Source organism: Serinus canaria, chromosome 14, assembly GCF_022539315.1.
Source record: "Serinus canaria isolate serCan28SL12 chromosome 14, serCan2020, whole genome shotgun sequence".
Lineage (NCBI taxonomy): Eukaryota > Metazoa > Chordata > Aves > Passeriformes > Fringillidae > Serinus > Serinus canaria.
Genome location: NC_066328.1, coordinates 4,300,528 through 4,328,205, shown reverse-complemented (window position 1 = coordinate 4,328,205; position 27,678 = coordinate 4,300,528). Strand labels below are relative to the sequence as shown.

The following is a 27,678-nucleotide window of genomic DNA, read 5'->3' as shown; positions in this document are numbered from 1 at the left end:
CAGCCCAGGGTGGGGGGTGAATGGAGAGGTGGTACCTTCACCCTGTCTGCATGGCTTGTCTGAAAGTTCAACTAAGCTCCACAGTTTTGCCTTTAAAAAAAGAAAAAAAATATATATATATAAATTTCCTAAGTAACAAATTTCCTGAGTATCTCACCAAGATTGTTTTTTATTCATACACCTGAAACACAGCATTCCCACAAATCAAGCTGAGGCTGTGATCCATTCAAAGCTCCGTGCTCCAAAAGCATCAGTTCAAAATGAAATTCAGCAATAGCATTCAGTTGTTATGGAGAAAAAAAGACTATTTCTCAGTCTAGACACTTGGGCTCAGGACAGCCAGCCCCTGCAATCAATTTTGTCACAGATTTGCCTCTGGCAGGTTATTTAAACTACTTGTACCCTAGTTCCTTCCCAACAAGAGCAGAAAAAAACAATAATGATAATTGGGCAAAATCTCACCAAATGGACATAAGGATCAAATAAATCCTTTCATGAGGTGCTTGGAGAGGATCATCCTCTAAACCCAACAAGAAAGAATCACACTAGATTAGATCAGCAACAGCACATTCAGGAATATCTCAGTCTCACAGCCAACTCCCAAACCTAAAGAACTCCTGCATATAAAGAAATACCTTCATCATGTGAGGTCACAGACTTGTAAGGTCTCTATCTCAAATTGCTTTGTGCTACCCCACGAGAGGGGTAGGAAATAGAATTCAACTCCCTCAGAGAAGGAACGACCAACTGAAAACACACCAGAAATTTTGGAGAAAACACAGAAGGGTTGCCCTGCATTCACACCCAGAGATCCCCCTTGTGCTCACACAAGCTGCTGATAACAAAAACCCCTCAGCTGCACCAGAGCCCATCCCACGTCATCCTGCAGCCCCTGGGAGGGCAAAGCCAGGGCAGGAATTGCCAGCATCAGTCCCATCTCTGTGACAGGGCAATTCATCAGCCCCAGGAGCCCGTGCAGGGCAGCTCTGAGCCCTGAGCTCTGCTCCTGCAGCAGCAGCCTCAGCCTGGGCACCCTCTCTATTTCCCACCCTCAATTCACCAGAGAGTGGGCAGGGCACTTGGGCACTGACTACAGACAAAACTCTGCAGCAAACCTCACAAAAACCTTCCAGCCCTCACAGCTCTATTTCTCAGTGACAAAATTGGCCTCGATGAGCACTGGGGTATTGTCTTCACCAAGAGAAGGGCATGGTGCAAAGGCATTTCATCAAAGTGAGAGCAACCAATTTATCATCACCTGGGCACTATTCAAATTACCAAAGAGCCCAGCTGCAAAAAATGGGACTAGATTTTGGCATGAGATATCTGCCCTTGTTAAAAACTGCTGAGCAAGTGCCACACCTGCTTCTGCATTTCATCAATGGGGCAAGGTGGCACAAAGCTCTCCCAAATAATGACTTCTTTCCATTGCAGCTTCAAGATTATCTGGTTAAATGACATTTCTTCACCCAAAAAGTGTGATCAAGAACAATCCCTTGCAATGAAAGCACAGTTTGTTAGAGAGGCAACAAACATAGCACCAACCAGCTTTTTTCCCTGCTTTTTTAGTCCCCATGAGGGGACACAACTTTCCAGTCACTGGCCTGACACCTGTGTGTGACACAAGGGACCTTCTGTAAATGCCTTAAATAACCCTATGATAAAACAAAAAGTCTCCTTTTTGTTACAATTAAGCAAAGCAGCATTCTTCATGGAAGAAAATGGATAGATGATAGACAGACAGACAGATAGATAACCCAAAACTTGAATATTCAGCAATTTGAGCCCTCCCTTCTTCCCACTGAAGGCAAAAAGCTTTAAAACACAGGGCACAGTAAGTTCAATCAAAATAAAAAGTATCAGGTTCCTAAATTATAGCTCCTAGTGAGCTGGTTCTAAACTTAGTAGCTCTAAATGATCAGTGTCTGAAATATGCCAAATCAATAATTCAATTAATTAGAAAGCTACTCAAATGTGGGGCAATACATCATGTTTAGGTTAAAGAAACTGGAGATACAGAGAGGAGCTTCAGCTTGCTACCTGAATGGATTGTCTGTAGAGATATTAAACAGCTGATGATGGTGGAAAGCAATTCTTTATAGTGGGTGGCCAGGGCACCCATGGCTGGGAGGGGTGACACATTTCTCAGTCAGAAAGGTGACACACAAAATTAGTTTTACTACAGCAAGAGTTGCTACACTGCCTAGTTAGGCTTAACATCACCTGTGTCATCTGGCAGGATGGAACATTTCTAGGCATGCAATAGTCTAGTTAGGAAACTTAACTTTGACAAACCCCAGACAAATATCCCAGATCCTCAAATTACAACTGGGGGAAATTTCCAGGAAGAAAAATTACACACATTGGGCTAAGGGGGATATGTGGGAGCCTGGGATGTAGCACATTTGTTGTCTAAAAATTATGAATTTGGGAAAAAAACAACCAAACAAAAAACCTCAATATTAAAAAAAAAAAACAAAAAACAAAAACAACCAAACAGAAATTTTAAAAACCCCTTACAGTTGTACTGAAAACAGAAGCATCTCTTAATGCACAATAATAGTAAAATGATAAAAAAGGGCTCTTTCTATGAGAAAGCACAGAACAGAATCAGTGATTCAGATGCTGCTGCCTTTGACTGAACATGTTTTGTCCCTAAAATGCATTCAAATCTTTGGGAAGCTGACTTTGCTGTACATGCAAAAAGAGAAGTAACACGGGAAATGGCTGCAAGTTCTTTTCAAGAGAGAACAGAGAGATAAAAGGGATGGATGTGCAATGCTTTCAACTCAGTGGGGAAAAAAAGAGAAGAGGGAGCCCAGCTCAGAAATGAGAGCAAGTTCTAAAATTGGAAATGCTTGCTGGAGACAGGGAGAAGCCAATAGCAGCATTTTAGGCTGGTGTGAAAGTGCCTTTATTGCATGTGTGAGCCGTTTCACAAGTACAGCTCCTGCCAGCCTGGATGTGAACTGCAGCAGGTGCAGGATGCAGGAGCCTGCAGGGCTCCAGAGCTGCACCTCCAGCACCTGCACTCAAACACGCCCAGCCTGCAGCTCCCAGGAGCTCTGCACCCATGGGGCAGGACCTGCTCCCAAAGCCATCCCAGACCTGCTCCCAAAGCCATCCTAGACCTGCCCCCTAAACGGCCAATCCCCAGAGCTTGTCCCACCGCCCAAATCCCAGAGCGCCCAACAAGCCAATCCCAGAGCTGTCCCCAAAGCCAATCCCAGACCTGTCCCTAAGCAATCCTCAGAGCTGTCCCAAAGCCAATCCAGAGCGGTTCCCAAAGCCAATCCTGAGCTGTTCCCAAGCCCAATCCCAGAGCTGTTCCTAAAGCCAATCCCAGACCCGTCCCTAAAGACAATCCAGAGCTGTCCCTTCAAAGCTCAATCCCAGAGCTGGTCCCTTAAAGCCACCAAGAACTGTCCCTCAAGACAATCCCAGACTTGTCCCCTAAAGCCATCCAGAAGGTCCCTAAAGCCAAATCCAGAACTGTTCCCAAAGCCCAATCCAGAGTGTTCCAAAGCCAGATCCCAGCTGTCCCCAAAGCCAATCCCGAAATGTCCCCAAGCCAATCCCGAACTGTCCCCAGAGCCATCCCAGAGCTGTTCCCAAAAAGCCAATCCAGAGCTGTCCTAAAGCCAATCCCAGAGCTGTTCCCAAAGCCATCCCAGACCTGTTCCTAAAGCCAATCCCAGAGCTGTTCCTAAAGCCAATCCCAGACCTGTCCCTAAAGCCAATCCCAGAGCTGTTCCCAAAGCCAATCCCAGAGCTGTCCCAAAGCCAATCCCAGAGCTGTTCCTAAAGCCAATCCCAGAGCTGTTCCTAAAGCCAATCCCAGAGCTGTTCAAAGCCATCCCAGAGTGTTCCCCAAAAGCCATCCCCAGAAGCTGTCCTAAAGACCAATCCAGAGCTTGTCCCTTAACTAAAGCCCAATCCCAGAGCTGTCCCCAAAGCCAATCCCAGACCTGTCCCTAAAGCCAATCCCAGAGCTGTTCCCAAAGCCAATCCCAGAGCTGTCCCTAAAGCCAATCCCTTCAGAAGCAGCAGTGGCCAATTCCTGTGCACCCCAGCACAGCCCTTGCCAGGCATATCCCTCCAGTCTCAAATGGGATTTGTAGCCAAATTCCCATGTACCACAGTGGAGATTTACTGGGATATAACATCACCTGCTCATGAGGGTCTAACCATTGTCATGTGTTAAAAATTATTCAGTGTCTACACTGCAAATATGTTGACTCCTCCAATTACACTAATTGCAATTCATTTTGAGATCAACACTTGAAGAGACTATTGTAAAATGCAAGTTTTTCAATTTGCCCAAAATCTACTTTTTTATCTCATTTTCATTCCTCTTTTATTTTTCAATACAAGCTAATATTTTTCCCAAACACTCTGTCAAAACTAGAATACACTCTGTATTTAAAAGGAGGTCAAAAGTGACATTCATGTATAAACAACCCAGCTCCATTATTTCTGCTGCTCCAGCTTGGGATAGTTTTGCCACCTGTCCTTGTCAGATTTTCTTTAAAGAAAAAAAAGAAGCTTATGTGTGAGAACAAGGAAATACAAATATTCAGAGGTGAAACCTGGCATCTGCTTCACTAAATTTGGCAACAGTGCAGTTGTAAACTATGTAGACAAGGAAATGGGGTGGAATATGTCCATGTGAAATCATATTTCTCAGCACAACCAATATTTCCATACCTCTAAAACCAAAAGAATAAGGACTCTAAGTAAATAGGCAGCAGAATTTATACATTTTCAAGTAAATGCATAAGTTTAAAGCAAATTTCTCTGCACAAACCTACAAATTTTTCCTCTAAGTAAAAATCCACAAGATTTCTTTTATAGTGTCTTCTAGTATTAAGCTGAACGCTTGCAAATATTTTCAACAAAATTGACATTTCACAACCACATTTTAGGCAACAAATCTCTTTCAACAATATCAGCAATAATATCTTTTGTAATATGAACATATAAAAAAAAAATAAACCACATCCTCATGAAAAGCAAAATCAGGTGTTCCCGTATTGTTATGACGTGAAAAATAGTGAATTTTACATACTTGGAGGGTTTTTAGAGCTCTCTTTTCTCACATATCATGTTGTAAAACCCATTTTTCTAACTTCCACTGGAGGAGCTTCATCTGCAGACACTAATTAGCACAGGCAGGCTCAGATCTTCCAGGCTAGCTGGGTGATCATGCCTGCAATATGCTGCAGCCTTGGTACACATCTTGGTTTCCAGTCAAATATTTAGATACTGCTCTGGAACAGCTGGAACTTGTGTGAATCCTCATGAAATGAAACAATTGACATCTTTTGACGTGCTTTTCCTAACAGCAACAAAAAACCCACAGCCACAGAAAAGACATGATTGTGAGCACACTCTCCTCTTCTGACTGAATCAGAAGGCAGTCTGCTGCCTTTTTTTTTTTTTTTGTAATCTTTTATAAATCAGAGAATAAAGGAAAATAGAATTACAATAGAAAGTAAAAACAGCAGAGCAAGAGAAACCCTCCACTGTCACTTTGGAAGGAGGAGGAAGCTGGGAGGCAGCAGCAGGGCCAGCCCAGGTCTGCAGGCAGTCAGTTCACAGAGATTGAGATGTCCTCAGTGTGCTCCACGCAGAGAGTTGGATGTGCCTCCCCCACCTGGGCTGTCCTCTGACCTGGGGGCAGGGGCAGGCGAGGAGCTGCCCCCAGGTGCTTTTTTAGCCCCTCCTTGGGCAGTTTGTGCAGAGCTGCTGCCAGGGCAGGAGCACTGGCACACCCCTCTGCCATTCTCAGGTGGGGCAGCTCAGCTTGTGTTCTGGTAAGCACATTGCATTTCAGAGGCAGGGACAACTTCCCATGCAGGGAAAGGACCAGAGGCAGTGGCAGCTGCTGCTGTGGGTGAGATTTGAAGAGGTCTCTGCTGGAAAAGCAAATGCAAGAAGCGCCTTTAAGCAAGAATAGCAGAAGACCTAAGGGATCTCCCTTAAAAAGCTGTTGAGAAGTTTTTCTAAATCAGAAGAGGCAGCACAATATGCTGATGCTTCAACACAACTGCGTGGGATATCAGCTCAAAAAGCATCTAGAACCAGCAAGCTGTGCAATTTAGATAGAAAAATACCAGAGAAATCGTGTATGTTTTTCACATGCACTATATATCTCCTTCAGAGATTCAGATATTCTCTGCAGGCCACATTAAAATCAGTGGTACCTCCTATAGGGGAGGAGGAAATGAAAGCAAGCTAGTAGATAATTTGGAATGAGCAAAAACTGGGAAGAGAGAGAAAACAGACAAAGCATGCATATTGAAAACCAACATAAATGAAAAACAAAAGAAAAACTATAAAAAAAGGAGTAGTGTAAGGAAGATAAGACAATTAAAATGCACACAAAGATTAAAGCAGGCAAGAAGGAAGCAAAAGAAGAGGAAGCTTTTGTAATCATTTTTTTAAATTAGCAGTTATTTTATATTTCTATATAAAAATCTCCTAACATATTAGGGAGATCTGTCACTGTCAATCCATGACACTGTCCCAGTTTTGTAAAGAAATTGCCTTACACATGTAGGATTAACTGAAGACAGAAAAAACCAGGTTACTCTCTTATTCCTTCTTCTGGAATTTCTACAAACAATAAATTAATTATTGGCCATTTAATGTCTAGATCTGTGCAATTTAAAATGACCAACCAATTCTTCCTGCACGTGACAGAAAAACCAAACAGGGAGTGATGTGCATGGCTGAGTATTGGCTCAGCCTAATTCTTTTTCCAGCAAAGTCTGAAAAGAAGAACTTCTAACCTTTCCCTAAATGCAGATCTGGTGAAAAAGAAGATTTCCCTCTGTCTGCTTCTGCTGCAATGTCTCTCTCAGCCTGTCAAGCCACTGGTAGAGCATGAAGCAGCTTCAGATGGATTCACCTGCTTGTGGGTTAGGGCAAGACAGAGGGACATGCCTTGTTACTGTCTTGCTAATACTGATGGATAGCAACGTTAAATGCTTGAATCAAGCCACTCTTTCACACTGACCCTAGAAAGGAACAAATTAAGCAGGGAGAAGTGGTAAGCAAGCCCACACATGAGTAATGTTTAATTAAAGTAATTCTGTGGGTGGCTGGGTGTGTGGGAAAGCTGAAGAGAGAGATGTGTGGGAGAGGAATGGAAACTTGAGAGTATAAACAGGATTTAAAAAAAGTATTTTCAGGGCTGGGGGGTAATATCCCACGAAGCCATCCTTAGCTGAGACCCACGTGTAGTCATGCAGAGAGTAAGTTTAGCTCTGGGCACAGACTGGCACATGAATAGAAATTCAGCCTCATGATTTCAGGGAGAAGAGATGCATCATCTTCTCAGCTTTTAACTGCAAACTTGGCCAGTCCTGCAGCCACCTGACCTCTCTAGAGGAGAAGCAGCTTCCTGCAGGCAAGGGTGAGGAGTTTGCTGGATGACCAAGAGGCTACAAACACCTTCTCATTCCGAGCAATATACAAATTTATCCTGCAATTACAAAGAGTTGGTGAATGGATAAAGCTGCAAGCCATTAACAGTCCATTATGGCAATTACAAGGGAATGGAAAACATCACTGGTCTTAGCTAACCTAACACAGCCACTCATGCATGCAGTGAAAATGAGCTCATTTTCACCCAAAAAAATCCCCTCATAAGGATCAATTTTAATTACCATGGTGTAACGTGGAGCAAAGATGCAGAAAGTCAAATATAAAAGAAGTTGAAATTGGCTATTTCCTCACACCAAGGTCCCCTTTGAAATTTATGCTCTGTGTATTCAGCAAAATGTGCAAAAATGTTTTTTCTCTATACACATGAACCCAAAGCAGAGCCAAAGCATTTGCATGCCATGGCTACTTGGACTGCACAGAGAGAAGAAAAAGTCAATAATGTAACACGTAAAATAATTGGTATGGAGGAGTAAAGAGCCCAAGAGACAATACAAAGTACAAGAAAACTTAAAAAACCAATATCAGCCCAGCTCTTTCAGGGACAAGCAGGAAGAAAATCCTAAATTGTTTAGTTGGTCAATTAAACTTGACAGATTAGAAATTAATTGGTAATGCTTTCTAGAAGAAACTTTTCAAGTCACAGTATTATGACCATCTCTGGTTGATAATGTGATTGAAAGACCTCTGCAATGGTTTGTGCTCCAAATCTGCCTTAGAGCCGGCTGGAATTACCTGCTGAAGTGATCTAAGAATTGTTAGGGTGCCCTAGGAAGAACATTGAAAAGGGTAATCAATGACATTCAGCTAATTTATTTGAGCAAACATGACTAAAGATGACAGAGCATAATTGCTCTCTTTATCCTTGTTGGTGGGGTTTTTTTTGGTTTTGTGGAGGAGCTTCAGCTTTCACATTTCACCAAGTTCAAGCAGGCAAAAATGAGGAAAGCAATGAATCACAATATATATAGAACTCCACAAAAGCAGAATAACATTTTTTCTGTCTTCTATTTCAAGATCATATTTTCAAACTTTTCTTACTGTGAGAGTCAACAGGTGAAAGAAGCTGAGGAGATAGCAGAATGACAAAGATCAGGCACTGAGCTCTCTCTCAGAAGAGCCCCTGTGCAGTCAGCTGGCAGGGTAAGGCTGCTGTCCTCACACCACATTCCCACTCACAGAATCACAGAGCCCGAGTTCACTCAGCAGCACCGGAAAGAGAGGGTGGTGATTTATCCTCCTCCCAGCCAAAACAAGGAAATACCAACAGGCACTCCATAAACAGCATCCCAGGGACAGGGTCAGGTTCTGTGTATCCTGGAGGAGAGTCTATTTTGGAGCTGGCACTGCCAGGCAGAGGGGCTGGAGTGAGGAGTGTGTTCCTGCTGCTCCTCAGCAGAAGCGAAGGAGCACACGTGGGGCAGAGCTGCAAAGCTGGCACCCAGGGCTCTCAGCAAGGAAACCTCCTAGAGCAATAATGCCTCTGATCACAAGTCATCACTGTGCCTCATGGCCCCAGCACAGCATTATGTTCTCCATTTGGGATGTCAGTTTTGATCTCCTCACTGTGGAGCAGGAGCTGGACTGGGTTCCTTGCTTCTGCAGCTCTGAGGCACTCAGGGTCTCAAAATAAGCTCCTTGAAATATTTCCTTCAAGGAGCAGTTGGGACCAGATATAATAGGTAGTATAAATGAAATAGCACACCATGCTGGTAGAGCAGCCTGCACCAGCAGGGTATGATTTAGATGAATAAACACTGCTGTAAGAGTTGTCAAAGCATTATCAGCTATCTAGCATACCAGTGGCAAACATCTAGAGACAAAAATATGGCACTGAAATAGACTAAAACTGGCTCATTGATACCAGCTGGCAATAAAAAGTGTCCACGGGGGAATCAGCCACTTGGTGGTGAAATTCCAGTCCCTTTGCAAGGGGAGCACAGTGCCATCCTTTAGAGAAGGAATTGGTGTGGTTTTCTGCCCTGGAACTGCCACAATTAGGAGAGAGGAAGTGAGCCACTGCTTCCCAAGCCACAGGAGACAGCTGCAGGTACCCTATGGAACCTCTCAGGGAGGAGCAGAGCATTCAGAGGCAGGGCTGAGCTCAGCAGCGCGGAGAAGGTCCCAGCCACCCTGCAGACACTCGGCAGGCTGAGTGAGCTCCAGGTGAGCTCCCACGAGCCAGCACAGCACAGAGACCTTGGGCTGGAATTTCTGCCTCCCTGACACGCTGCTGCAAGAGCAGCTGAGGCACACCTGGACACCAAGGGGATACAGAGCATTGTTTAATGTGGAATAGAACTGCTTGAGGCAGCTAATGCAGCCCACACCCGCAGGAGATGGAGAGGTCATGTATGGAACAGTAGGAGAGAAAGAGGAGATGAACCAAGGCAGAAAAGAAAGAAACTTGGGAGGGAGGAAAACCACTTATACTAATAAATTACATAAAGGATAGAGCAGGAAAAAGAGCTAGCAAAAACCAGAAATTTGCTGCAGAAATCTGTAGTAATAATCTACTCACCTGCAGGCTTAGACAACACACTAAAGCACTTGAAATGCTTCCTACTCCCAGCTTTCTTACCCAAATTAATAAGCACAACACAGTAATTGGTACACTAAATCCCCTAAAATATCAGCAAAGGTTGTACATCTCTCATTTCTCCAAAACAACAACATTCAACATGGCAAATAATTTTGCACTCCAGAGCATCACTAAGCCTTCACAAATCCTCAGATGAAGAGATGGCCTCTGCAACATGACTAAAAAAGGCACAAATTAACACCAAGAAAAGAAAACATCAAACTTACAGGCCATTATATCCCCAAGAGCATGAAACATCTCAAGGTAAACAGGGCAGATGGAACAACAGACATAACATTTAATACATCAATTATTTTCACACAGAAGTATCAGGTTCAGTGGATGCCAGCAGAGAGATGTTGTTAGTAACTGAGCTGAAATTTAGTTCTAACAGTGAAGTTAGAGGGAAAATTCCTTATCATCTTCCCAGGCCAGAGACAACCCACACCTGATCACTGCACATCTGCTACAGGGCTTGAACAGCCCTGCAACCCTTAATGCCATCCTGGCTGCTGGTGCCCAACACTTCAGACATGGATGGATCCCTCCTGCAAGTAAACTGCCTTTTCCCCCAAGATCTCCCACCCAAAAACACAACTTCTCACACAACTTTCCAGCCTGGTGAAGGGGCAGTCCAAAACAGAAGGACTGCACAATCATCTCAAGTTTTATGCAAAAGTAGAATTAAGTTTAAAGCAGCACATTTTTTATATACACTCATAAGCCACAGAGCATTGTTGCAACCTCAGCTCTTACCACACCATGAGAGTTACTTTCATTATTAGTATAATACACTTAGAGCAGAAACACTAGAGAAACATTTGCTTTACTGTTACCTGCTCCCTTACACATGCCCAGCTAATGACCTTTTTATTTACACACATCTCCTGCTGTCATCAAAAGTTGTGCAGGAAAGCCACAGGCAAAAACTGAACAAGTTTTCCTTGGAATTATTTCCGCACAATACAATTGCATCTGTGTATGTGCACAGGTAAAGGCTGATTTCATAAAATGATTAAATATCCTACTTAAAAATACTTTAATGCATAGAACTGTTTAATGTAGCGCTCCAAACCACTCTACAAAATCATGAGACGTGTCACTTTCGGTATAACTTTGAGATATACTTCTCATGGATCAAACCTTCTAGGAAGAAACCATTTACTATTTTTGTTAATGCCTTAAAACATATTTGATGCTATGCAGCTCCAAAAGTCTACCAGCACTTAAATAACCCAGTGCTGGCTGAGTATTGATTTTGCATCTATTCAGATGCACTTCCTCCTTACTCAAAGTTAACAAACACATGGATCCAAAAAGATGAAAACCAGAGATGCTGAGACGACTCAAAATAACTTTTGACAGTTTTGTATTACCTACCAATTATTTCATATCATTTCAGCTAAATCTCCCTGTCTTCAATCATTTCCTACCCTTTCATCCAGTCCCTCTTCTCCTGTTTCTCAGCACCACAGTCAGAGTTAGCAATCCCTGCACATGCAATCTGAGCACCTCTTGTTCCAGCCCTTACTCTGACAGAATACTGTGTTACACTATTTTTACCTAAATAGATTAAACCTTGTCACTGGGAAAGGCACTTTCTGCAAGTGCAAGAGCGTGTCCAAGAGTACGTGAAGTACTTCTGAACATGAATCACAAGAGCACTCTGCACAAAACTGCAAACCTGAAATAAAACCAATGACTGGAGTTTTGTTCAGTTTGTGGAAAACAGGGATCCTGGCAGTGGCTCCAGCTGGGCCAGGACCACACCTTGAGCTGCAGTTGAGGACTGAAGAGGAGTTGCACAGAATGAGTTTATCTTTATTATTTTTCACTTTACTGGGCGTTGTTATCTTATTGCAGGGGTTCCATGCTGCTGTCTCCCTATCACAAAGGTTTCACACCTTCCTGGTGTTTCTCATGGGCAGCTCCTCAGAGCACTGACTCTTTCCTCTTCTCACAGCAGCCAACTGACTCCAGCTCCCTTCCCAACCCCACCCCACTCTTTTATAGCACTCTTCTTCTCACTGCTTACAGCTGTGCCTGTTAGAGCCAGGCCTGTTCCAATCTTTGATAACTGACCCAGCTGTAACTCCTTAGGGGTGAGATTACTTTCTACACTCTCTTTATTTCTTATATTCTATCCCCCTACAACTGGGGTTTAGGTGGCACCAGACCCAGTGTGAGCTCCAGCTTCAGTGCATGATTCTTCCAGACAAGAACAACCTGGACACTGAGAGACAGCCTGGGATGTATCTCACCTCAGCATGGATTCAGTCCCTCATGGAGAAGATTAAGTCACTTCTGGTAGTAATTCTACAGTTTAGACAATTGCCCTGCAGTTTTTTAGGTTCACATTGCAAAATTTTAAGATCCATTTTTAATGGTTTATCCAGCTTCACATATACATAAATCTCTGAGTGAGAAAATTCACAAACTGGTCTTGCCTCCAACAGCTTGTCCTTAACCACAACAGCATTCTTTTGTGAATGATTGACCAGTTGATTATTCTCCTTTCAAATGCATGTCATAAACAGCTTACTGAAAGGAAACTAAATAAAACCATTGGGACCTACCAAACTAATGCCACTGTGTCCCCACACCAAATCCACCTACAATTCCTCAACTGGAAATCAACTATTCTCAAAGCTAGCAGAAATTAGAAAAAAAAAACATATTTTTTCTCCTTTGACAATAAAGACCACATGTAGGTACAATGTTGACACAGTGCTGTTGATGCTCTCTTTCATAATAAAAACTTATTTTATTAAACCTACAGAGTAAACAGCTGGACCCTCAAAATGTTACAAAGCCCATGTTAAATCTGCCTGGGATCCATCTGCATACATCTATTTATAAAGTCTCCACAGTTTGCAAGAGCAATGGCTAATGCCCCCCAGCATAACAGATTTTAAACCTAGGTGCCTGTAATTAAATTTTGCAAGCAATATTTGTCTGCACATTTGTAAACCTGACTGGTGCACAATGTGTTAAATGTCAGTGCAGACCCAGAGATGAACACACTTCTTAGAAACCTGCCTTTTCCTTGCACTGCTCTTCAGAGACAGCATCCACAGCCTTCAATATAACATTACAATTTGGAAAAAAAAAATCTTGTTAAAAATATAAAACTTTCTCAAACAGACCCTAAAGTTAAAAGGAAGGAAATCTAATTCTTTATAAACAGCATGAGAGCTACTTCAAAATCTTCTGTCCATTCCTCTATAAGAAAGGAAAGCAGAATGCAAGGAAAGGATCCACAATAAAAAGAGCAAATAACAATTCCGTATTCCCTGAATATAACAGGTTAGTGGAATTGAAGTGCTATCCTGCAGAGAATGGAAATTCACTCCAAGGGGAAACAGAAGGGAAAAGGTGTCTGACAGGTAAAATACAAGTTGGATATTAGGAAGGCAAAAAGCAAGTAAGAGCAGATAGCAAAGGACACAAAACCAAATAACAGTAAAGCCTATTTGCATATCAGAAGCAGGGAATCATTGGATTTGCTGGAGCTGGGATTGAATAGAGCACTTGAAGAAGATAAGGGCATTGCAGACAATCCAAACTATAGCTTTTCACCAGCCTTTGCTATGGAAAATGTTGGGAAAACACATCCCTGACTTCTCTGATAAAGTGAGTGACATTTCTTCAAACTGAAAAATCAAAACGGGGTGAGGAAACACAATCAATTGAAAGCAATAAATGGTGAGGGATGAGCTCCTGTCCCACTCCCATCGACGGGTCTTTTACCATGGATTTCAGCACTGTCAGGATTTTACTTCAGGACTGAACAGAAACAGTTTCAAAACATGAAAAGGCTGAGCTGGCCATCACAGTGGATTGTTCAAGTTGCAGCAGTGGTCACAAAAACCAAGCAAAATCAGAGAAGAAAAAAGAACAAAAAAGGTACAGTAGGAAATTCTATCTTTCTAGTCAATAGCCAATCTTTTCTGGAGTATATATTCAGCTCAGGATTCCTGCTCTAAACCAATCACACTGGTATTTGACAAAAGTTAGACAACAATCAAAAATGATTATGGAAGCAAGTTTGAAAAGCTGGAAAGAGCCAGGAATTTAAGTTAGCAAAGAGAAGGATAAGAGGAAACACAGTAGAGCTGCAAAGAATGCTATGAGATACCAGCAAATAAGATGCTCTTTAATTTAAACTTTCTCCCAGTACTGGAGAAAAGAGAAACTCAAGGCAATAAAAAGTTACCAAGTTAGAAATTAAAAAAAAAAAAATACTGCATGAACCACAAAAATGTGTAATTAATTCACAAGGATTTCTCTGTTATAACAGCAAAGAATATTCTTTGGTGCCTTTGCTATTGCTTTCCTTTCTTGCACAACCCACATAAAGGAATCAGTGGCATGGCAATAAACATAGATTTGCAGGGCTCACTGAAGAGAATGTGCTCTCCTTCTCTTCTTGCATGAAACCTTTCAGGCTGGGTAAGAGCCAGGAAGGAAGGGGAGGTAAGCTGAGGCATGGAGAATGGCTGAGGCAAGGATGAGGACAGCCAGGAGAGATGTCTCCAGCCCTGCCTGATCTCTGCCCCATCCTGCACATGTTACACAGGGCTGGTTGGTGGCTCAGAAACCTGCCAGCTCTTGGCACTGGATATATTGGGTCCCACTCTAGAATTAAGACAGAAACACTAAACTATCAGCGTGTGAAATTTGTGACTTAAATTACAAGGTAGAGCCATCCAAGGAGCCTCTTGCATAATTCATGACACTTCAGAACTTCACATATAAATCAAATAGAGGGAAAGTCTATCATTTCTGCTCTGTTTAGCACAGATCCACACACAACTTGGGTAATGGCTGCACAAACAAGCTCTCTAGAAAATACAATATTGCAGACATGCTCCTCACAATACTAATTCCCACAGTAAATTTTGTACAGGATCATTCAAGTAATACTTTTATTAAAACTGCTTGTGTCGAAAGCACAGAGGTCATAAAAATAATCAGATGAGTCTGGTTAGGGTTTTTTGGTTGCTTTCTTTGGCCCAGCAAATGAATGCCTACAAACACTCATGTGCAATGTTTTTCCATATTGGACTTAATTAAAATTTATGCTTTGATTCATGGGCTGGCTATTAATCACTTTGTCTAGCACTGCTGAAAATGAAACTCCGGGTTCTACAAAGCTCCAACACTTAGTAAGAAGCTCCAAAACCAGTGAAAACACATTCTCCAGGTTCAACAGCAAACTCTGACAGTCTTCCAACCTTAACGCCGTGCCCAAGCCTGGCGCCAATGAAGCGTGCCGAGGGAAAAAGGTTATTGACAAACACACAGAAAACACAGAGCTTTAGGAAGAGCAGTAACCTGGACTTACTGTGGCTGTGCCGGAGACAGTTTGTGCATTTGTGTCAGCTGCACTCTGTTCAGAGTGTGTCTGGGCAGGAGGGTACATGTTTAACGTGTGCTCTGGAACAGTGCTTTGGCCTGTGTAGTCTGGAGCTGGATGCGGATGTGGGGCTGTGTACTCTGCAGGGATACCGTTCTGAGGTGGAGCAAACTGGGCTGAGGCATAAGGCTGTGCCATTGTGTCAGGAGGTGCTGTAGCTTCCTGATTACCCTGTGGAAATCAAAGGGAAAAAAATAATAATAATAATAATAAAAGGAGGAAGAAACGTGGCGTGAGATAAAATAAGCGAAGGTCCTGCACCCGTAACGCAGAGAGCCATGAGAGCATCCTGGCCTGGAAAGGGCACAGTGGCTGCTTCCTGAGGAGGATATTTCCCATCTGCATGAAATGCATTCTGCTCACCCTATTAAATATTATTGTAATTAGACAAACAAATCTACTGCTGGCTGGATAATTGCAGACTAGTCTTCAGGCAGGAAAGGTCAGTGAAATCTGCCTGCACTAATGATGCCTCAACTCAGACAAGAAAAGGGACAAAGCCAGTTCATTCCAAAGGTTCCTGAGCACAACTGCCAGCAAGGGTAAGCTCAGCCCCCAGTCTGTGATCACTCTGACTGACCACTGACAGAACACAATACAGGCAGGCAGGATTTGGGTGCATACTGTTAGCAAACACTAAAAGTACCTAGGTGCAAAAATGCCCTGAGATATTCAGAATACTTGGAGGTACTCTTCCTCGAGCAATTGCATGCCACAGATGCAAAATAATAATGACATCTCATCAAAATAAGAAGTATTTGAATCGACGAGTGCATCAGTTCAAAACCTTAAATAAAATAAAAGAAAAATTCTATGCCAAGAGAAATAGATTTAAGAACTTGAAAGATTTTACATTTGAAGACAGCAGTATTTCATTTCCTTATCCCAATTAGCCTATAGCATTAAGAACACTAGCCTCATGTCTTCATAGAGAGATCCACATTTCCATTTGATATAATAAAGAATACGCAAACCTGTTAATTTATCAGTTATAAAACTTCTGACTAAATGTTTTCCCCACACCAAAAGGCAATAATTCTAGAGGAGGAAATGGACACTACAATCTTTCTGAACCTATATAAAAAAATGCCCAGAATGAGATTGTGCCTGAGACACAATTAGAGGCCATTACTTCAGGGACTATACCAACCTCAGTTAAACTAATTTACAAAATAAAATTATCCCACTAATAAGCAAGGAATATAAAAACGCACAGTCAAAATTTAATTACCTTTCAAACTACTCCACATTCTCCCACCAACGCATGTACAAGCACCTGCCCAAGACTACTGCAGGGGTTTTATTCCTACTCATCAGTCCTTGATTTCCCAACTTGAAAAAGGGTGGATGAATAAAAGACATTCTTCTGCACTTTGTACTTAAGGGCTTTTACAGGCAATGTCAGCTAATTCAGACATCAGCTCTGTGACCTGAACTCATCCTAAACTCGAGAGCTTTTAAGAATTCACACAGGAGTTAAGTCTTGGTACTCGACAGGCTTAAAAGAGAAAACTGAATTTTCCTTTCTAAGAGGCACTCTTACACTGTGTCTGAAAAAATTGGAACTTTATATTAGCAATCAAACCCTCTCTAATTTTAATCCCATCTTTGCTGCTGCTTTAATGTGTGGCATTGAGCAAGAGGTTTCCACTGTTTCATTCCTGCATCTTTAGCAGGGAACCAGTGTCATTTAACCCTGACTTCACAGGGTTAAATCACTCAGATTTGCCTGTATATCTACAATTTAGCAAGGTTAATGCTGCACTGAAACCGGCCCTGTTAAATTTCTGTGGAGGTTAAAATCTCTTGTAAATGTGTCCTTTTACCCTCTAATATTAAAACGGTCAAGCTCCTTTCTTATTTCTTTCACTTAATATTTTCACTAATAAAAAAAAAAAAAAATTAAATCCAGATGAAGCAAAACCCAGGAATGCCTGGATTACACCAGAGACATTCATTAAATGTTAAAGAAGTTCTTTTAAAACTTGTGTGGGAGGCAGCCAACCTTAAATTTTTTAATCAGCTGTTTCAGGAGGGACTTGAGCGAGGGGCAAGAAGGAACAAAAGCAAATCCAGATTCTGCCTCCACAAGCATTTTCACTGTGCTGGTTTTGAAGCAGAGGAGCTGGTTGGTGCTGGTCCTTGAACTATTCCTTCCTGTCAGATGCTGAAGGCACACCAGAGTCAGCAGCTGCTAAAAAATGCTAAAAATGAGCAGCAAAGGCAACAGAGGGACCAAGGGGTGATGTCCAGGTGCATTTCATCTAAAGGGTTTTGCACCACCTCCAGCCCTAAACCAGATGTTGCTGAGACCCCCCCACTGTTTCTCATTAACCTTGACAGCAGTTCCATGAGGACCCTAATTAATATTCAAAGCATCCACACCTAGTGCTAATTACAGCTCATGTTTAATTAAGAGGGTTGAACTTTTCCATTCTTTTTACCAGCAACTCCAAACTTTTTAGATTCATCACAAAATGGCAAATTGCACTGGCAATTTCAGAACCTCCACAATGCTGAGACTCTTCTACCTCTTCCATTACACTTGTTCAGCTGAGGTCTGGCTCACTTAATAATAACTGAGACCCCACTAATAAGTAAACACAAAAGGGTCAGGGATTTGTCTCTTTTTTTATTTTTTTTTCACTAACTTGTGTATATTCAAACATTTACAGCCTTGCCATGGGAGAAACCAACCCCACTATGCTTACAGCAGAAAACTGACAGACAAGATTTCAGTGCAGGCTCTTCAGGTTCATTTAATTGTTGGAAGGCAGGGGACATTAAAGAAATTAAACTTGCACATACTACTGCAGGCTCTAAGTTTGAAATTATAGTGACAATAAATCTGAGATGTTCATCCCTTAAAATAAGTGACTACTGAAGCCTTTCCTAACCTTTAAAATTAGTGTGAATTTATTATTCATAATTAATTCAACAGACAAGGTATTACAATGTAATATAAAAACATGTATGCTTAAACAAGTTCTTTACTATTTACTTGGCTCATAATAGCCAAAGCTAATTGTTCAAAATAGTAATTTCTGTCAAGAGCAATGAAGTGTCAGCTATCAGACATTTGTGCCTACATGTGGTTGATGGAAACCCCAGACTGCACAAGAGATACACTTGAACAGATTTTAAGGAACCAAAAATTCTTTAAACAGAATCACCTAAAATGTTCCTTTACTGTGCTCTTTAAAATACAGTGAACTTAAACGAATAAAAGAAATAATAAATTCTAATGCACTAAATTGAAAATATGAAATAATGCTAAAAGCAGGAGGAAATATTGATCCTGAATTAGCCTATGAACTCGGGTATTCATTTCAAAGCTGTGTATGACAGTACACAGGCATGGCTTAATCCCACCCAGGCAGGAGAGGCTGAACAGAAGTTGTCCCTTCAGACTCAGTTCCAAGTATCTTTAAGATTAAATGACCCCTCCGTGCTCACTTTGTGCATGGCTTTTTAAAAAAGTGGCTGTTGGCAGCAGCAGGGAGAACAAAGGATGGCAGACAGTCAGGCTCTGCTAAATGTTCTGGCCCGAGTCTTAATGAAAACCACATTTCAGCTGAAAAATATGCTTTACGTGGCAGTGTATAAAATCAAATTTATTGCTTTCTGGTTAAATGCTGAACTCCAAAGAACCAAAAAAAAAAGGATTCCAACGATGTAGGTAGGTGAAGGCTCTCCTATTTCACCCATATTATCCCATTTGAAGAAAAGCTTAGAATTTAAACTGCTCCTGCTATCTCAGATGACTTTTCAGCATCTCCTCCTCTGAAGAGATTTTGTAATTAAGAAATGTATGAAAAGTGTCAAAACATAATAAGGCACGCATGTTATGTTTGTACACAAAGGAGAGAGCACAGAAAACATTTCTTAGGCAGTGTTTCGTTTTCTTAAAAACACATTTGCAGCATAAAAATGAATTCAATGAAAACCTTTCTGCCTGCCTGCATTGTGAAGTCGAACTCACAGTTTATTGTTTGTTTTGCTCTATTTTCCGTTTGGTGCATTTTTGTTTCTTTGGCAAGAGATATTTCACATTTAGAGAAAGCCTCCTGTACTGTAGTTAAATGAGCCAAACTGCATCGTATCCTTAGGGCACAGAAACAAAGAAGGAAAATGCAACATTTCCCTGCAAACCTGCTGGTTCTAAGGGCTCAGTTACATCTATCAAAACCAGGATTCCCCATAGCTTGCCCTCCTTCAGATTTAAGCATCAAAACATGGCTTAGAAGCCTTGCATGCAGTAGTGCAGCTGCTTGTAAGAACTGCCCTGGCTTGACTGAAAACCAAGAGTTTCAAGTGAAAATAAAAGTGAAAATAAAAGTGAAAATACCTGCTGTACCATGGTGCTGCCTCTATTCTCCATACACTGAGCAGCTGCTCTGCTCCCAGGCCATGCAGCATCTGCCCCAGAGGAGCATCAGTGCTGGCTGGGGGCGTGGGAGCAGTGCAGGGGTGAGGGAGCCCAGGCAGGGCTCTCTGCCCTCCCTCCAACATCCGAGTGCTCCCAAAACCTGATCCAGATGGGGCTCCTGCAGCGGGGGCTGTGCCCCATCAATCACAGCAGGCCACTCCTCTGGCTCCTGCTACTGCTGCTGGAGTGCACCACTGAGCAGATGATTGCACGGAGAAGGAGGGAAAAACACAGCTTGACTACGTTAATAGCTGCTTAAAAAACATTGGAAATGCTACTGGGGAAGTTGCCTGGAAGCTGGAGGTTTTTGTTTTAAAATTAACACGGCTGTAGTCAGAGACCCAGAGCACCCTGAACTTCCAGGGCTCTGCAATGTCCCATGTGCATTTCCATGGGATTAATTCCTCCTCCATGTGGCAGAGTTAATACCAATAAGGTTCTGATTTTAAAACTGCTGAACGCCATGAGCAAACCCTCGATACTGAACCAGCCTGGTTTAGATTAAATCTACTTTATCCTTCCATTCAAATGAAATATTGCTTCCTTTTTTGTTTCATTTCATGACATCCCTCTCATTTAGCAGGGGAAATATTTCAGAAGTGCTACCAAGGTTTAGTTCTGTGAGGCCCTTTAAGCAACCTAATGCTTCACTGTTTAAGGAACTTTCCTGGATGCTCCAGAGATAGCTTCAAAATGACTGAACTTCTATCTAAAGAAATAAAGAAAAATAAATTTTAAAAAACCCAAACAAAACAAAAAAAACCAAACAACTAAAGAGATTCAGACAGCCCCAAAGAATACACATTTATTGCCACTCTGCTGCAGACTGCCTACAGACATCAGGGTTCAGAAGCAGGGCAGACACGTAGCACCAGAATTATTCTAACCTTCCCATTCAAAGGGGTGGGCAGACAACAAACAGTCATCAATTCACCATTAACTTATATTCCAACTGAAATATATTGGAATCCTTGTAAGTGGCAGTGTAATTCTTCCAGGTTGGTTGCTGGCACTCCCCAATTAATGATAATAAAAGCAGCCACTTCAGATCTTTCAGGAGGAATCAGACATCCAGCCACACCGAACTGATAATCACAACTGACTGACTCTGAGAGCTTTCTCTGTTGTAGCTTAATTATCTGACCAGGCCACTTGACTCCCATCATTTGCTTCTGCAATCACACAGAAGGAATGCTCCAGCCACCTCTCTTTTTTGGAAGGTGCAGGGCAAAGCCAAGCTCGGCTTCCAAAAGTAAGAATGATACTGCAGAATAACTTTTGTCAGAGAGCATAAGAGGGGAAAGCTAACAATAAGTAAGCAAAAGGGAATTTCTTTGCTACCTTAGCAGCAAAGTACCATTTCATATCTCCCACTGCAGAGGAACATTTACTTTTGGTCTTTTTTACATATAAAATTCTGTATTCCAATAAAAGTCTGTGCTCTTGCTACTGCTGCATGTGTGTTTGATAGTGACATCTTCACTCTGTGTCAGTGCCTGAGGTATGGAAAAGAATTTCAGCAACTGAAACCTCCCAACAGCCTGCAAAGGACATTTACTGGCATTTCACTGAAAGAAGCAAACCACTTGCCAAATCTTAGCCTGAATTCACATAATGCTATGGACACACCAGGAGAAATGCTTCCCTCCCTCACCTTCACTCCTTCCAGCTGCTGAAGCTTTCAGCTGCCTTTATGATGCTGTCATTTAGTACCAGAGCTTTCCTTATCCTACTATCCTGCTATTTCCAGTGGCCCAAGTGGACATGACTCTGCCACACTGATTTGTTTTACTTCCACATTAACATCTAAATCTTGCTTTTTGGTTTTCTGTCCCTCCCTCACTTTTTCCAACTCTGACTCTTAAGGTCTTCCCAGCTGCAGCTCAACCTTGCATTCCACCAACCAGTATTTCCCTTGGAAAAATGTTTATGTCACATTTGAAAAACAAAATGGCCTTAAGAGCCATACAACAAGACACTCTGAAGAACTCAGCTATCTCTACAATGACAAATGATTCTTAAAATTTCCTTGAAAAAGTCCTAAGTATAAAATGATCTCATCATTATCCACAAGTCAGCAGAGGAAACTCCACCTCATTTGTGTTACACCTTTACTACAGCACACTGAGGGTGATGCAGCATCCTTGCACCCAAATAGAAGGGAAAGAGGGCAAAAAAAGGGTTGGATTATTAATATAAAAGGTGCATGAGAAGCCATCTGGAACAGAGGATTTTAAAGGGGGTAGCAGTCAACATTTAAAAATTTATCTCAGCAATGATTTCCAGCCCTTGGGCATCAAGACCAGGTCCAGAACTGTTGCACTGATCTTCACAAAAGACATTTGTCAAGGGTCAGAATGCAAATTCCCACAGGACAGCAAACAGGGAGCAGCTATGGGAGTCAGAGGAGTGCAAGGAACCTGGCCAAGGTTCTCGGGGCAGGATAATCCCTCACACTGGCCCAGGCCCTGCCTGCCTGCCAGAGAGCAGCTCTGCAGCCAAGGACGAGTCCTGGTGAGCAGAGCTGGCTCCAGAACAGGCTCTGAACTGCTCTGCAGGCTGCACTGGCCAAGGGTGGTCAGTGAGGTGAGGAAAGGGATCCTTCCTCCCTGCACAGCGCTTGGGAGAGCATCTGGAACACCAGCCTGGAGTGCCTCAGGTCAGGAGATGAGTTTGGGAGTTCAGGGGTGGCAGCCAGGGCAGCTGCAGGGCTGGAGCACTTGACAGAGGCTGAGGCAGCTGGTTCAGCACTGCCTGCAGAAGGGAGGGCTCAGACAGCTTAACTGCACCTTCTTCCACTTCAGCAAAGGGTGTGGGGACAGAACCTGCAGGTACAGAGTGACAGAACATGGAGCAACAGCTAAAAGTTGCCAAAAGGGAAATTCTGGTTAGCTCCAAAGAACAAGATAATGAATGTGAGGGAAGTTAAGCACAGGAAAATGCTGCTCAGGGAGCTTATGGCATCCTGGAGACTTTCAAACCTGAGCTCTAAAAGCCCCTGAGCAACCTAATCTGTGTAGTTACCCCTGATTTAAAAGGGATATTGGGATTAGATGGCTTCTGAAGTTCCCTTTCAATCTGAATCATTCTGTGGTTCCATGTGGTTTCAACACTAGCAGAATAGCTTCAAAATGGATTTTATACTTTTATCCTGTTTGATGTCTTTCTTCATAAAGGATTTGCTGGGAAGGAAGAGACTAGTTACAACTTCTAGCCTATTTCCACCCTGAAGAAATGAAGTTTCAGTACTTTGAGATGTATTTGCAAGGTTACCTTAGGAAAATATGTTTGCATTTGTTTAATCCACAGCCAGAGCAGTATGGAAGTGGCAATTCTTACAGTGCAGGCAAGACGAGTTTCACAAATGATTTAATTTAATGCTGTGAACTATGACACATTTTTATTTTCTGCCAAACATTCTCAGCATATGTAGAAGAACACTGCCTTACATCTCCATACAAAGGAGCAGTTTTCTGTGCCTTTTGCATGACCTCTAAAACAGTAACTGCAGCCATATAAGTTTGCTAATTTTATCTGCATTTTTTCTTCTGAAATACAATTTATTTCAAAGATTGAGTTGTCAAAAACCACTGCCACCATTTAAAGCTGCATTGTAACAAAACTAGTACATCCATTTTCATATTTTTCTAATAAAGTGATTTAAAGACACTTTTTTTAAATTTTCTTTTTCTTTACTGCAACACTGAAGATATGGGATATACTAACCCAGGTGACAAACCCTGCCAACACAGCAAGACTGTGCCTGGTGCAGACACAACTCTGCCCTGTGCTTTGTAACCCATTCTCCTGGATTCCACATGGACACTTCCTGCCTTGTAACCCACACACAGACACAGGCACTTCCAGAATTTGAGTTAAAAAACTTCTCTGCATGACACCTTACTGGTAAAGGATTGAACTCAGCAAAGGTTTGGAGGCTGCAGACAAAACTGAGCACATTCAAATCCAAAAACAGTCACAGGTAAACAGTTTTCAGCAGATCATTTCTAGAAATCTTGTAGGTTCTTATAACATAGCTAAAATTATTCATTCAAGATTTATTGTAAGTAGAATTCAACACCTCAATTCCAGTTTACTCCAAAAAAAATCCTAAATTTTTCAGGAGATTGGGACCGGATACAGCCAGTTCTTAAAAGTGCCTAAATGGAGCAATTGAATCTCATTGATATTAATAGCTGTCACCAAGTTATTCCCAGTTTAGGATGCCAGCTCATCTGGAGTTTCAGTTGGCTTTGCAATGGACACAGCATAGAACAGAACCAAGTACTGACCCGATCTGTCAGCCCCAGAAGGGGGTGAACCTACAGCCACCTGCTGCAAAACCATTCCTGAGAGCCACTTGTGCCAGGGAGAAAGGGATCAGAGTTCCATGGTACCCAGTGAGGGATGAGATGGTGACAGATAAACCAAATAGCAGGCAGGATGGGTGAAGAGTGGTTATACACAGAACAAGAACATGGACTGGAGTTCCATGGTACCCAGTGAGGGATGAGATGGTGACAGATAAACCAAATAGCGGGCAGGATGGGTGAAGAGTGGTTATACACAGAACAAGAACATGGGACTGGAGACCTTTGCAGACCTTTTTGTGCCTCACAAAGGTGAAGGGGCTGCACCAGAGTGAGCAGAGCCACCTGCCAAGCACTCAGTGGAGCTGGAGCTGCCAATGTCACCTCTCTAAACCAGACACTTTAAGTGACCTCTTTTAACCAGGGGCACAATCTTTCACTGCTGGGCTCTGAGGGAGCCTGGGAACAGAAAGGGGACATTTCACAATCCCTCACAGTGAATCATTTCCCAGGGCAGCACCACCACAGCCACGTCCATCCATGGTGGGTGATACAGCACCACAGATGGGAGCTCAATACTTGACTCACCTGAAATAAAACACGGAACACAGACAGCTAGGGAGGGAAATGAGAATGCAATGCCATCAGCTGCCTCCAGCAGCAAAGCTGACAGATCATCCCTGCTCAGCTATTTGGATACAGGGTGGTTTGGAAAGCCAGAATGAGCCGGGTTAAATGACAACAATTCCTGCACAACCGTGCCAAATGATCGAGCACAAGCTGGTTTGTTTTGTTTCACTTTGCTGAAACCAGGTAAATTTAAGAGTTTCATTTATGTGGTAAGCTCCATAAAGACAATGACATGACTGACTTTGGGAATTTGGAGGAAGACCAGGAAAGTCAGCAGCAGAGTTGTAAAACTGGGCTTCAGAAAAAGAGACTTCAGCACATCCAGGGAAATGTTATGAATCCCTAAGGTTTACCCAGGAGAGGAAAGAGTCCAAGGTAACTGCCTGATGGAGATGTCGATTAAAGAGAACTTCAGCATGCAGGAACAAACCATTCATTAGGAAAGAAGACACTTAGCAGGCTTGCATGGCTATGAAGAAGGTTAATGAAGACAGACACAAAATGTGAGCTTAGAAGTGATGGAGTCAAGGCTTGGCAACAAAAGAGAGCCACAGAAGTATTGCTCAGGTACTGGAGGACAAAAATGGGAGGATTTTTTTAGTCCAGCCTAGCTAGAAGTAAGACATTCTTAATTCAAAGATGTTAAGGGTGATAAGAAAGGTTCCTTCCAGAAAAAAACCACAAAAAACCCACAAAAAAACCCCTAGCCATTAACAACTGAACATTGCTTTCAAAGAAGGTCTGTTTCCAGTCTCTGTTTTACTTCAAGATTTCCACCATTTTGTTATTTACAGTGGAACATGGATGACCTGAGCTGCAATGACCAGCTCCCCCAGCAATGCCATCTTGTTTAATGCCACTTAAAGCAGCACTCATTTTTTTGGCACTGAAATGAAATGATGGAACATGATCGCTGATGTTATTTACTCCTAAGATTAAAATGACAATCAAAATATCATTGGGCACAAGGAACAGACAGCTTGGCTTCCTGCCTCAGCCACACTTTGCTATGCTTGTTTATCACCGAGATCATTTGCATACTTCAGTGGATGTTTATGTTAAGATGCTGTTGTAGCATTACCAAGGAACTGTTTATCCAACAGCATTTGTCATCAGCAACCTGAAGCACAGTACTGAAGGAAGGTAAAGACCTTCTCAACAAGGAGGCAAAAAAGGCACTAAGATGTGTTTATGCAAAGCAAAATATATTACTTAGCAGTGCTGATTGTCACAACTGCCTAAAACAAACAAAAATCTATTAATAGTGTGTTATGAGGAATGTCCATTCATGAAGCTAATGAACAAAGTCCTTTAATGGTTCCTAGAGCAAAGCAAAGACTTTCACTGACTATACTGACTGGCAAGCTGTATGTTAAATCTCTAAAAAGCTTCTATGAAAGGAACAGCCAATTTTTTCCCTGTACTTTCATTTCCACAGTCCCCCAGAAGAGTGACTAAAACTGGTCTCAAGCCTGTATGGGCTCTCCCTGCACATCTCCTTTGGAGATTTATTTAATTACTGGACCTTCTTCACAAGACTGAACATACTCATGGGACAGGAAATCTTGCTGCAAACCTGGTCTCTGCCTGGGCTACAGGTGCTAAACCCTGGTCAGCTTGAAAAACATTGTTTGTAATTTTAAAATAGCATATATTGTGGGACTGGATGAAAATCACCTCTCCTGGTTCACAGTTTTATTTTGTAAGGAAGGGGTGGTGGAAGGAGAGGCATTTCCAAAGCTGTAACAGCACTGAGAAAAGCTCTGGCACATCAAGCAGAAGCATATGGCCAATCTACAGCAAGCACATCCAACAGCGTTTGTGTTTGCACAGTGCAGGGGCCTGGACAGCAGCCACAGCATCCACGCTCCAGAATTAGTGAAAATACACACACCACTTCTGGGAGAGAAAAGTTATAGCCTGGAAACTGCTCCTAATCAATGTGAACTGGCTGGCTTTTATAGCAGAACATTAGATTAAATAAGATAGCAAAAATATTGAAGCAGTTCTGCGTTTGCTGAGTGTGTACCCAGTGAGATGGAGAACACAGCAAATGCTCCTGCATTTCAGCTGCAGAAGAAATTCTGATTAGATGCTGCTACACAGGAGTTGATAGTGAGTAGGTATTCAATCAGAAAAGTGGTTTTCTTTTAAATATTACCATCACATGGTACAGTACATCACTTGTGTCAAGTTAAATTTAATCAAACCAGCGTACTTAAAGGAAAGAAGTTGCATACCTGCTCATATACCCATGCCAAGAGGGATTCTGTGAGACTTTAGGAAGCCTTCTCCTTTTATTTAATATTCTGATAGCTGTGTAGAACAATTTTGCCATGTATTATACCCTCAAACTGATCTATCCACTGTCATTTTAATACACAGCAATGTGCCTGAACTCGTGGTGACAGCATCGTGTGTCCTGCCAATACTGACACTCTCCTGTGTAACAGCAAAGGCTTTTCCTTGGAACAGCAATTAGTTCTGATTTTAAGTGTTGCTAATTTTCCTGAGAGTAAAGCAATAGCATCATCTGCTTTAAATGTGTTAGAAACACATTGAAAAAGAAACAATAACCTATGTGCTCACTAATGCTTGCTGATTTTGGCAGATTTGGAAAAAGGGATGTGAAGGATTGTGTTCTGGAAAAGGTGTCTGAGCAGTGCAGTACTGGATAGGTTTTTACTGAAATGCACTTTTTCTACATATGTTTAATGGCTTATCTGAACAACAACCAAAAATCATCACTATGTAATCCAGGAGAAATAAACCAGTCTTCAGGGGCCAGAGACTAAATGCACCAAAAACTTTGAAAGGTGAATTGACTTCTGGGAAAGCAATCAAACCTGTTAAGTGACAC

General features: G+C 42.2%; 1 protein-coding gene across 3 annotated transcripts in view; it reads right to left on the bottom strand.

The window, feature by feature from the left end:
* RBFOX1 (RNA binding fox-1 homolog 1) overlaps positions 1-27,678 on the bottom strand; it is a 519,079-nt gene that overhangs the window by 107,203 nt on the left and 384,198 nt on the right. For 2 of the 3 annotated variants that reach the window (XM_050980176.1, XM_050980177.1), the window contains one exon: positions 15,378-15,620. In XM_050980176.1, coding sequence (XP_050836133.1) covers positions 15,378-15,620 — 243 coding nt within the window. Of the gene's footprint in view, positions 1-15,377; positions 15,621-19,797; positions 19,973-27,678 lie in introns of those variants that run through there. The other variant, XM_018916052.3, reaches the window with a different exon arrangement.